General features: G+C 51.8%; 2 protein-coding genes and 1 long non-coding RNA gene across 5 annotated transcripts in view; 2 read left to right on the top strand and 1 right to left on the bottom strand.

Moving 5' to 3' along the window:
* Positions 1 to 16: 16 nt before the first annotated feature.
* Positions 17 to 1,733, bottom strand: LOC142838829 (uncharacterized). Its single transcript, XR_012908638.1, has 3 exons — positions 1,582 to 1,733; positions 202 to 259; positions 17 to 32 (listed from the first exon to the last, which is right to left on the bottom strand). It is a non-coding gene; the product is annotated as an uncharacterized LOC142838829 (long non-coding RNA).
* A 128-nt stretch (positions 1,734 to 1,861) lies between these two features.
* Positions 1,862 to 5,591, top strand: Suox (sulfite oxidase). 2 transcript variants are annotated; one of them, XM_075954491.1, is made up of 4 exons: positions 1,862 to 1,935; positions 3,144 to 3,209; positions 3,464 to 3,641; positions 3,789 to 5,591. In XM_075954491.1, exons 1-4 carry the CDS (start codon positions 1,895 to 1,897, stop codon positions 5,196 to 5,198), a joined length of 1,695 nt encoding a protein of 564 aa, XP_075810606.1. In that variant the 5' UTR covers positions 1,862 to 1,894; the 3' UTR covers positions 5,199 to 5,591. The 2 variants fall into 2 exon arrangements, with proteins under 2 accessions (XP_075810606.1, XP_075810607.1); XM_075954492.1 differs by having other exon boundaries at positions 1,912 to 1,993.
* Positions 5,592 to 5,999: 408 nt separating this feature from the next.
* Positions 6,000 to 11,138, top strand: part of Ikzf4 (IKAROS family zinc finger 4) — a 34,181-nt gene continuing 29,042 nt past the window's right edge. The window contains exon 1 of one of the 2 annotated variants that reach the window (XM_075954651.1): positions 6,000 to 6,299. The gene's annotated coding sequence lies outside the window, so the exon portion shown is untranslated. The remainder of the gene's footprint in view (positions 6,300 to 11,138) is intronic. The other variant, XM_075954652.1, reaches the window with a different exon arrangement.

Here is an 11,138-nt window from a genome sequence, read left to right as displayed (position 1 = left end):
CCACAGTCACCAGGTACACACATGGTACACATCTGTAAGACAAGACAGCTGTGTATGGTGACCTGTACCTGCTGTAAGAGTGAGTTTGAGGGGATCCTCAGTATTAGTTTAGCAAGACCATATCTCCAAAAAGGAAGAAAAAAATGATGACTGAATTAACTTATCTTCAGCCCTAACACCCCCCCCAAAAAAAATTCTTGCCTGGATCTGTTTCTTATTTCTGCTTCAAGTCCTTCCATTCGTCACAGTCCAAAGGAAGCTGAGACACAGGAAGCAAGTGAAACAGGAGAATGGGTATAGTTACAAGAATCTCAGGTTAGAATGTTCAGAGCACTGGGATCAGGCAGCCCTTTCTTTCCAAGCTGTCTCTCCTGATTCACCAGTCTCTCCATCTGTGAGATGAGTGTGAAGGTTGAGCCAGGTTGTGGATCCTCAGGCACATCCCGAGTCTGAGACAGCTGAGCTACAAGAGATGCTAGCTTGATCAAGTAAAACTGGGTGGTGTTTGTAGATGGGGGGAGAAACCATACCAAGTAGCATTTACTTGTTTGATAGGGTCTTGGTGTGTATATCGTCCAGGATGGCCTTAGCCTCCCTAAATTTACAACACCAGCTGAAACTTGAGCAGCCATTAGGATGACCTTCACAAAGGCTGGAACCTTTCCGTTCCAGAAACTTTAGAGCCACTATCACCTTCTCACCATCATGTTTCCTCTTGAGTATACTCCCTGCTCAGGGTCCCTGATTCTGCTCAAAAGTCCTGTTTGGAAAACTAAAGGAAAAAAAATCTTCTGGAATGTTTTGCTTTAAACTGATGTCTGTAGCTCAATCTCTGATCTCTAGAGGGCAGTCTAAGAATGTTTGTACCGGGCGCACAAGCAAAGCGTCAAGTTTTCAGTCTCTAGTAACTGGTTAAGAGTAAAGGACTTTATTCTATTAGTGTCCTTTACTTTGATATACAAGACCATAATGTTCATACTTTTGTTAAACTGCCATTTTTTTGTTAAAGTGTGTATTTGTTTTTTGTTTGGTTTTGGTTTTTCAAGATAGGGTTTCTCTGTGTAACAGCCTTGACTGTCCCTGAACTCACTCTGTAGACCAGGCTGGCCTCAAACTCACAGAGATCCTCCTGCCTCTGCCTCCCGAGTGATGGGATTTAAAGGCATGCACCACCACGCCTGCACCCACCCCCCAATACACACTGAAAAATTTAAAAGATGGTTTTAAGGATTGGGAATGGTGGTGCACACTTTTAAGCCCATCACTCAAGAATTCTGGGCCAGCCTGGTCTACAAAATCAGTTCCACGCTAGCAAAGACCACAGAAAGACCTTGTCTCAAAATAAATAAAAGACGGATTTTCAGTGCTGTTGGTTTCGCACTTCAGAAATTCACTATGGGAACCTTCGAGTCACTATTTTAAGGCGCGTCATTTCTTCTGTTATTTTTGGCCCTAAAACAAGCAGGCCTCAACAGTTGCAACGCTCTAAACAACTGCAGAGGCGCGGGACATACCCACAGACCTCCCGGGGAAACTAGCTTTGGTCCCCATCGTCGCGGTCGCCTTCGGGACCCTCGTCACCTTCATCAGTGAGGCCTCTCATTGCCCTGCGTAGCTGCGGTCGGTCGGCTCTGGTCATCAGTGTGTGTCCACTGCCCTAGGAGGGAGAGGTCTACAGCAGCCAGGAGCCGGCGGCGCCCCGCCCCCCGCCCCGTATCCGGCGACCCCGTGACAGCTGCCAATCCTCTGGAGCAGCCGCGAAGCTAGGGGCCAATGGCTGCGGCGCGGGCGAGGGGCGTGAGGACGCCTGCACAACCGTGCACGTCACGGCCAGGCCCCGCCCCGCCCCGCCCCGCCCCGCCCCGCCCAGCCGCGCGGGGAGCTCTTGCCCCGCATGGGGCGGGTGAAATTGTTCCGCTGCGGACGCCGAGCCGGGTAAGGGGACCCTGCCACCGGGAGAGACAGGAGGGAGAGCAACAGTGGGACCAAGACGGTCAGTGAAGCTCCAAATCTTAGGAGTAGCAAAAGGACCAGTACCTCCTTTTACGATGTCTGGGTGCTCCTGGGGTCGCAGGGCTACCTTCCAGGTCGAATTCTGGACAGACACACCCTCCCACTTAAAGTGTCCCGGAAAGTAAGGAGCTCACACCAAAGAGTGGCATTTCAGTATTTAGCAGGCCACCGCTCCCAAGCCTCGGACCGAGCTGGTAAAATCGGGTGGCTGAAATTAAGAGTACATGGCAGAAAGACTGCAGGTCTCCAGGACCCAGACATGAAGAGCAGTAGAATTGTCATCTATTTCCATCTTCCTGGCTCCCCCATCCGTAACAACCCCACCCCTAGCATCCCAGAAACCCGCAGCTTCATACCCCTCTCCTCTTTGACCCTCCTGGGTCAGAGAGGCGCTGGGCTGTGAGGAAGACACCGTTGCGGGACAGAGAGGAGAAAAATTAACTTCCTCCTCTAGCCCATCCCCTCACACCCTGGTCATTGACTTCTCTCAGTTCGTGGCGGACACTACCAGGTTAGGGTGGAGACACTGCCTTGGGGGTTCAGTTCCTAGACGGGGTATTTATTTTAGAGGGGGTGGAGGGAGAGAACTGCTAATGAATGTTATTACTTGTTTACTCTTCATATCAGGTCCTCTGGGTAGAGATGATACAAGTTCAGAGAGGCCTGCTGTGTTGCCCGGGGAGCCGGTTAACTACAAGGCCTTGTATAACCCCAAGGCAGTTTGCTTCAAAGATTTGGACTCCTTCACCCCGTTAGGTTCCTGCTGCTTCTTGTCTCTGTTTTCACCAGCCACACTTTAGAATAATCACTACCTGGGGGCTGGAGGTACAGAAGCTCAGTGGTAGGGCACTTGTCTAACTAACATTCTCAAGGCCTTGGGGTCAATACCCAGTATCATTTCCTTTCCTTTTTTTTTTTTTAATAATTGGTAAACCATCTGTCCTTAGGTGCGTTGGCCTGGGGCATTGTTCTAGAAGCCGGTGTACTTTCCCACCCCACTCCACCCCCACTCGCGCTGACGTGCTCCAAGTTTACTCCCGGAACCCACTGGGACCCCGGATTCTCGGGTCTCCCAAATGTCCCCTCACAGGGATTTTCTTGTTTTGAAACGCAGAATCTTCTTCCTATAGGTCTGCCACGATGCTGCTGCGGCTGTGCAGAACGCTGGCGGTGGTGGGATTTCCGCGGGCCGTCAGGTAGGCTGTCCCAGCCCACACTATCACCCAACCAATCTCACAGTTGCTGACCTGGTAGATATTTATCTTATCTGGAAGATAAGGCAGCTCAGAGATGACCCTGAAGCAAGGAGAAAGCCGCAATTCACTGGTCCTACCCATCCGGAAGAAACTAAACCCCAACTGAAAACCAGTGACTAAGTAGGGAGAGGCAGCCGCAGACTTTCCCTGGTTTTCACTGGACTTTCCTGAGGCTAAAGATCTTTTTCTTCCAGAGTCAAGCCTACCCCCTCGAGGCTCTGCATCCCAGTGTGCTCCACAAATGATTCATTTAAACCCCAGCACCCCAGCCTCACCTGTCCTGATGAGAACTCGCGAACTCGGGGATGGAAAGTGGTGGGGGCCCTACTAGGTCTGGGTGCAGCGCTGGCCTACCATGACCATCGTTACAGGGTAAGCAGGAAAGGGGCTCTGACTGCATACACTGCAGAGATATTATCTGCTCCCTCCATTTCCCAGGCTCAGTCTGTGGATGGGGTCAGAATGGCCTAGAGTGATTTCACGTCTCTTCCTTTTGCCTTCTCCCTCCCTTGTCTGTAGGCCGCTCAGGAATCACCCCGGGTGTATACCAGAGAGGAAGTGAGGTCCCACAACAGCCTTGAAACTGGAGTCTGGGTCACTCTAGGCTCTGAGGTCTTTGATGTCACAAAATTTGTGGACCTGCATCCGGGAGGCCCGTCCAAACTGATGTTAGCAGCTGGGGGTCCCATAGAACCCTTCTGGGCCCTCTATGCGTCTCACAACCAGCCCCATGTACGGGAGTTACTGGCTGAGTATAAGATTGGGGAACTGAACCCTGAAGATAATGTCTCCCCCACCTTGGAGGCCTCTGACCCTTATGCCGATGATCCTAGCCGTCATCCAGCCCTGAGGATTAATAGCCAGCGCCCCTTTAATGCAGAGCCTCCCCCTGAACTGCTAACAGAAAACTACATCACACCAAACCCTATTTTCTTCACGCGGAACCACCTGCCTGTACCTAACGTGGACCCAGACACCTATCGCTTGCATATAGTAGGGGCTCCTGGAGGTCAGTCGCTGTCCCTGTCCTTGGATGATTTGTATAAGTTTCCCAAACATGAGGTCACTGTCACTCTGCAATGTGCTGGCAACCGGCGCGCCGAGATGAATAAGGTTAAGGCAGTGAAGGGTCTGGAGTGGCGGACAGGAGCCATCAGCACTGCACGCTGGGCTGGGGCACGACTCTGCGATGTGTTAGCCCAGGCTGGCCACCGACCCCGCGAGACTGAGGCCCACGTCTGTTTTGAAGGACTGGACTCAGACCCCACTGGGACTGCCTATGGAGCATCTATCCCTCTGTCTCGGGCCTTGGATCCTGAAGCCGAGGTCCTCCTGGCGTATGAAATGAACGGTCAGCCTCTGCCTCGGGACCATGGTTTCCCTGTGCGGGTGGTGGTTCCCGGTGTTGTAGGTGCCCGCCAGGTCAAATGGCTCGGCAGGGTAAGCGTGGAGTCGGAGGAGAGCTACAGCCACTGGCAGCGGCGGGATTACAAAGGCTTCTCCCCATCCGTGGACTGGGACACGGTAGACTTCGATCAAGCCCCAGCGATTCAGGAGCTGCCTGTCCAGTCAGCTATCACAGAACCTCAAGACGGGGCAACTGTAGAATCGGGAGAGGTGACTATCAAGGGCTACGCGTGGAGCGGCGGCGGCAGGGCCGTGATTCGGGTGGATGTGTCTATAGACGGTGGACTAACCTGGCAAGAAGCTCAGCTAGAGGGAGAGGAGCAGTGTCCCCGGAAGGCCTGGGCTTGGCGAATATGGCATTTGACAGCTCAGGTGCCGGCAGAGCAGAGGGAATTGGAGGTCGTTTGTAAAGCTGTGGATGACAGTTACAACGTGCAGCCAGACACTGTGGCCCCCATCTGGAACCTGAGAGGCGTCCTCAGCAATGCCTGGCACCGTGTCCGTGTCCGTGTCGTCCCATGAAAGCATCGAGCAGAGCCACCTGTACCCAGAGAACCACCTAAACTCCCTTCTAACCCATCTTTAATCGGCGTCATAGAAAAACATTTCCTTCTGCCTCTTGGGTCACAACCCTGTGTTTACTGTGTCTTAAGCTGTGCCCAGGCACACGTGTTCCTGGCCTCTGACCCTGTGCCAGGAAAGAGAGCTGTTGGAGACTCTGGAGGTGACAGCATGTTTCCTCACCCAACCGCACCTCGGCTTCTAAGGCCTCCCCAGCCAGGCCTTCTTCAGCCAAGTGTGTGGGAATGTGTAACAAGCGTACTTTCCTATCTTCTGCTGCCTATGGGATGCCAGGGGTTCCCCCTTAGGGCTCTACTTTGAGAAAATACACCAATAAAGTGCCTGTTTAAGATTATGCCTGGGACCTCTTGGGTGCAGTCTCTGGAAATGAAGGAGCGGGTCTCAACCTAGCTGGTTGACCTGGCGATACCTCCGAAGAGAGGTGCGATTGTTTTCAAATGTTTGGTACCCTCAAACCGTTTCCACGATTCCTGCTCTCCCGGCAGGATTGACAAATAATGCCAAGAGGTTGAAATCAATATTAGCTTGGGGAGGGCAGGGGCAAACCTTGGAACGCGGAGCAGACGCGGGCACCTAGTTTGCAAATTTAGATGCAGATGAAGAGATAGCTTTGGCTTAACCTCTGCGCGGCAGGGCCTTTTGGACTTAAATCTTTCGGCGCTCGGCTATTCTCCCCTAGCTCCTCTCCCTTTTTTTTCCCTCAGCAGTCTCCCCGGCTTGGGGGCGCTCGGTGTTTGGCCCAGTCGCCTGTCGCCTGGTAGTGGGACCGGAAGTTATTCCGGAGGGGGGGAATGGCCGTAATAAGGGGGGCTCTGTGGGGGGGCCGGTCCCTCCTCAGGTGAAGCCCCTGATGGAGATGGAGCCGCCACCCCTGAGCGCCCGGATCCCGGCTTCGGCCTGGCTGCCGCCGCCTCAGTAACCCCATCCCCCCCGCGCTGGGCCACCTGGGCCAGAGTGGGGGACTCGCCACCCCTCTTCCCACCCGACACCGCCCTTCTCCCCCAACCCCCAACAGCCTGCGCGCGCGCGGAGACGCCTCAGGTGAGTGAGGGGCGGGGCCCGAGAGGGGCGGGGGCGGGGCCTGGCCTTCGGGGCGGGGCTTTAGCTTGGAGTCGAGCTGGGGAGTCGCAGCCTGGGGGAGGGGCGGGCTGGGTCTGAGGGGCAGGAGCTTGTCTGCAGCACCTTGGCCAGAGACCTCAGAATTGGGGATTGGTCGGGAGACAGGAACTGACCTGTGGGAGGCTCCTGTGTGGGGAAGGGCTAGGATGGGACAGAGGGACAGACAAAGCGACCGAGTACCAGAAAAAGCAAGGTGCCCGCGGGCTTCATTGAGAATGCTGGAGGAAAAGGCTAAGGCCTTCCTAGGACTGTCTCCAGGAGGCCGTGACAGAGGGGAAGAAACAACAGAGTGGAGCCTGTCTGTCCTACTATTTGGGTGAGAAGCATAGGGAACCTGAGAAGCAAGGCTGGGAAGGAAAAAAAAATCCACAGACGAAGCCCTATGGTAAACCTCTGGATGGGAGCTACATAAACGGGTGGCAAAATGCCTCTTTCTAAATATTAAAACCATCCTCATACAGATCCATCTCGGCTTTTTACCCTTTATCTGCTAGAGTTGTTTAGTGGTTTGCTAGGTTGGTTGGTTGGTGAAGTAGCGTGTGTGTGTGTGTGTGTGTGTGTGTGTGTGTGTGTGTGTGTGCCAGCACCAGAACAACTTTGAAGCTAGTACTCTCTTTCCATCTTTATGTGAGTTCCAGGAATTGAAGTGATGTCTCCAGGCTCTCAAGGCAAGTGAACCGTGGTTGATTTTTTGAGACAGGGTCTCTTGTAATCCGGGCTGGGCCTGAACCATGAAACTCATGATGGCCTCTAACCCCTGAACTTGTGGTGATTCCCCTACCTTGGCTTCTGAATGCTGCAGCTGCAACTGTGATGTTTTTCTGTGGGGTTTTGCTTATTTGGTTGGTTGATTGGCTAGTTGGGGCTTTGGCTGGTTGATTTGTTTGAGACAGTCTCACTATATAGCCCTCATTGGCAGGAAACTCACGCTGTAGACCAGGCGGGCCTTAAACTCACAGAGATCCATTCATCTGCCTCTGCCTCCTGATTGCAGTAATTAAAGGCAAGTGCCACCATGCTCAGCTGTTGGTTTTAGGCCAGGATCTCATGTTTTCTAAGAAGGCTTCATTTTTGCTATAGCTAAGGATCGTTTTGAACTTCTGAGCCTTATGCCTCCATTTCCCAAGTGTTGGGATTACAGGCCCTCATCATGTGAGTCTTGCTATTTGTCTTATTTAAATCATGACTAGTAGCCCTTTCGTGGGATAAGTGGAACGCTCAATGGAATGTGGACTTTTTTTTACAGGGGAGGGGGCTCGAGACAGGGTTTCTCTGTTGCTTTGGAGCCTGTCCTGGAACTCGCTCTGTAGACCAGGCTGGCCTCGAACTCACAGAGATCCGCCTGCCTCTGCCTCCCGAGTGCTGGGATTAAAGGCGTGTGCCACCACCGCCCCACGGCAGGCAGATCTCTGTGAGTTCGAGGCCAGCCTGGTCTACAAGTGCTAGTTCCAGGACAGGCTCCAAAGCTACACAAAGAAACCCTGTCTGGAAAAAAGCAAACAAAAAGAAATCTGAAAGCCTACCCACAGTGACACACTTTCTCTAACAAGTCCACACCTAGTCTTTCTAATCCTTCCAAATAGTGCCGCCCCCTACATGATGAGCCTTTGGGGACCATGCTTATTCATAAAAAATAATATTAAGGGCTGGAGAGATGGCTCAGAGGTTAAGAGCACCGACTACTCTTGCAGAGGACCTGAGTTCAGTTCCCAGCAACCACATGGTGGTTCACAACTATCTATAAGGAATCTCCTGTACAAAAATAAAATCTCCAGCCGGGCGATGGTGGCGCACTCCTTTAATCCCAGCACTCGGGAGGCAGAGGTAGGCGGATCTCTGAGTTCAAGACCAGCCTGGTCTACAGAGCTAGTTCCAGGACAGGCTCCAAAACCACAGAGAAACCCTGTCTCGAAAAAAAAAAAATCTCCTTGTATTCAAATTAAAAAAAAAAAAAAACCAAACCTGCCTTGTTTGGTGGGTGTCTATATAACGCCCAGCTAGTGATTCCTCACCTCTTCGTGGGCAGTAGTAGGTCATAGTCTTCCTTGGTGGTATACACTTTAGCCTTCCAGGCAGCTCCTTAGAATACAAGAGGGCCAGGCTGTGGTGGTGCACGCCTTTAATCCCAGCTCACAGGAAGCAGAGGCACGCGGATCTCTGTGAGTTCAAGGCCTGGTTTACAAAGTAAGTTCCAGGACTGTTTCACAGACAAACCGTGTCTCAAAACCAACAAACAAAGAATAGGAAGAGGAATGGGCGCCTCAAACCAAAATTGTCTTAGGAGAAACTGAGTTTTCCAGAAGAAGCAGGGGAGGCTTCTCTGGAGCTTCTGCAGTGAACTCGCAGGGTGATCAGAGCTGCCTTTGTGCGAGCAGCTTCAGAACTTCATCTTGCCCCAGCCGATAGAAATTGGTGCCACAAACACGCTGATGTCTGAGGGCAGTGAGTTCAAGCCCAGCTTCTAAGCAATCCCCTTCACCTCAGAAAATTAAGAGTAACACATATTCCAAGACGTGACCTTTTTTCCAAACTTGTCACTTTTGAAACCAAAGATTATCTCTTTCAGGTATCTTGACTGGGGAAGGGTGGCAGAAAATTGGGGGATACAGAAAATACTGTCTTCGGTGGCAATGCCAGACAGAAATCCCTGATACATGCTGGTCCAAAGAGTCCACTGTTGTTTTTGCAACTGACTTTTTCTTCTTATTTCCTCTTAGTTTGAAATCTGTGAACTTATACTTTCTTTTCAGCATGGGAGAAACTTACCCCATTTTCCCCGCCCCCCATGTCCCACCCACAATCCACAAAAGAATTCTTTTTGTTGTTGTTGTTGTTTTTTCGAGATAGGGTTTCTCTGTGGCTTTCGAGCCCATCCTGGAACTAGCTCTGTAGACCAGGCTGGTCTCGAACTCACAGAGATCCGCCTGCCTCTGCCTCCCGAGTGCTGGGATTAAAGGCGTGCGCCACCATCGCCCAGCTAAGAATTCTTTTCTCTCTAAGTGTCATACACTTTATCCGCCTTACTTCCACTCCCGGTTTACATACAATGTGTGGGTGCGCACATCCACGCTGCTCGCTAAGGACGCTAACGAAGGATAAGCCTTGTTGGCAGGTGCATCTAGCCTCGATTCATTCATTTTGCCTGTAAAACAATACGGTGTCAGAGGCGGGGGAGCCTCCCTTTCCCTATGGGTCTCATGCTTCTGCCAGCTGGAGACTCGGCTGGCTTTGACTGCCAGGCTGTTGATTTGCCCCTTCTTCTCAGAAGCATCGTAGACTTTGTCCTGGAAACGGAGAGACAGGGTCAAAGTTTGCCAGACGAAAACATCTAAGAACATGTGAGGTGGACGTGAACCTGGTCCCTAGGTAAGACGGACCTTGTCGGTACTTGTCAGCACCAACCTTACGCTGGCTGGTGCTGCTGTTAGCATAAGAAGATCCAGTGAGTACCGGTTTGTCATTGTTCTCGAACCCACAGTTTCTGAAAAGACACAAGAAGACTAAGGGGGATTATTCTTTATAAATCTTGTGTTTCCAGTTCAAGGATTTAAGTCCCTGATCAGAGACCTAAAAACCGTCCACCGGCTAAGTGTGAGACTGAAGTTCCGCTCTCCAGTTTCCACAGAAACGCCAGCAGAGGTGGCTTACGCGTAGTCCAGCACACAACACAGACGTGGGAACCCCGGGACAAATTGGCTCACACATTGGCTAAATTAGGGAGCTCTGAGTTTGACTGAGAGACCCTGACCCAGTACACATATGGGGGAGAAAGAAAGACACCCAACAACACTCTGGGCTCCATGTGCACGGTACTCACACGCATGCACCCGCAGGAATGTGAACGCGCATACATTCACACATACTGAGAAACAAAACAGAGCTTCCCAAGCTTTCCAGCTGGGACAAGATTAAACACCACGGTAAAAACCTCTGCTCCATTTCTGCTACTTGTTAACCAGATAAGTGGCTTTGGGCTTGGTTTGGTCTCCAAAAGATTAGGGATCAACTTTCAGCTCCGTTCCATCTCTAAGCTCTGGAGGCCTCTGCCTTGGGCCTGGTTCAGGAAGTAAAGAGGCTTACCAAAGTAGCTTACCACAAGCAAGAATCTTTGTTACCCAAGGAGCCTGGAATTCTGGCCCAAGCTACAGTGAGCTCTTCAGAGCAGCACGCACCGGGGAACTTCTGGCCAGGTTCATACCAAAGGCAACATTTGCCACCTTTTCAAAGCTCTACCACCCTGCTCCAATCAAGGCACCTATGTGATTCCAGCCACCTACTTGTGAAATCTTTGTAGCACAAATCAATGCCAGCATGCTTACACACAACTATAACCCATCCGAATACGCAAGAGGCTGATGCAGGAGAATGGCTGTGATTACAGGCCAGTGTAGGCTGTAAATCCCAGACTAGGTTGGACTCCATATCAAGACTCTGTTGGGCAGGTGAGACGGCTCCGCAGGTCAAGGCACGTGCTGCCACGCCTGACGACTTGCATTCTGTCCTGGAGCCCGCACGGTGGAATAAGAAAACCAACTCCGCCGGTTGTCTTCCGACCTCCACACGTGCTCATACACAGTCACAAAAGTAAAAATAAGAAAAATGTAATTTAGGAGCTAAGAGAGATGACTCTGTGCTTAACAGCACAGGCTGCTCCTCCAGAGGACCGGGGTTCAATTCCCAGCCCTGATGTGGTGTGGCTCATCTTCTGTAACTTCAGTTCCAGGAGATCTGACACCATCTTCTGCCCTCCTCGGACACCAG

Source organism: Microtus pennsylvanicus, chromosome 20 (assembly GCF_037038515.1).
Source record: "Microtus pennsylvanicus isolate mMicPen1 chromosome 20, mMicPen1.hap1, whole genome shotgun sequence".
Taxonomy (NCBI): Eukaryota; Metazoa; Chordata; class Mammalia; order Rodentia; family Cricetidae; genus Microtus; species Microtus pennsylvanicus.
The sequence above is the reverse complement of the archived record's forward strand: the minus strand, read 5'-3'. Positions and strand labels throughout refer to the sequence as shown.

Excerpts from the sequence above, each read along its gene's own strand:
- Suox (XM_075954491.1), top strand. The coding sequence starts at position 1,895 with ATGGGGCGGGTGAAATTGTTCCGCTGCGGACGCCGAGCCGG. Across the intron at positions 1,936-3,143 it reads CGCTGCGGACGCCGAGCCGG|GTCTGCCACGATGCTGCTGC; the intron begins GTAAGGGGACCC and ends TTCTTCCTATAG. Across the intron at positions 3,210-3,463 it reads GGATTTCCGCGGGCCGTCAG|AGTCAAGCCTACCCCCTCGA; the intron begins GTAGGCTGTCCC and ends TTTTTCTTCCAG.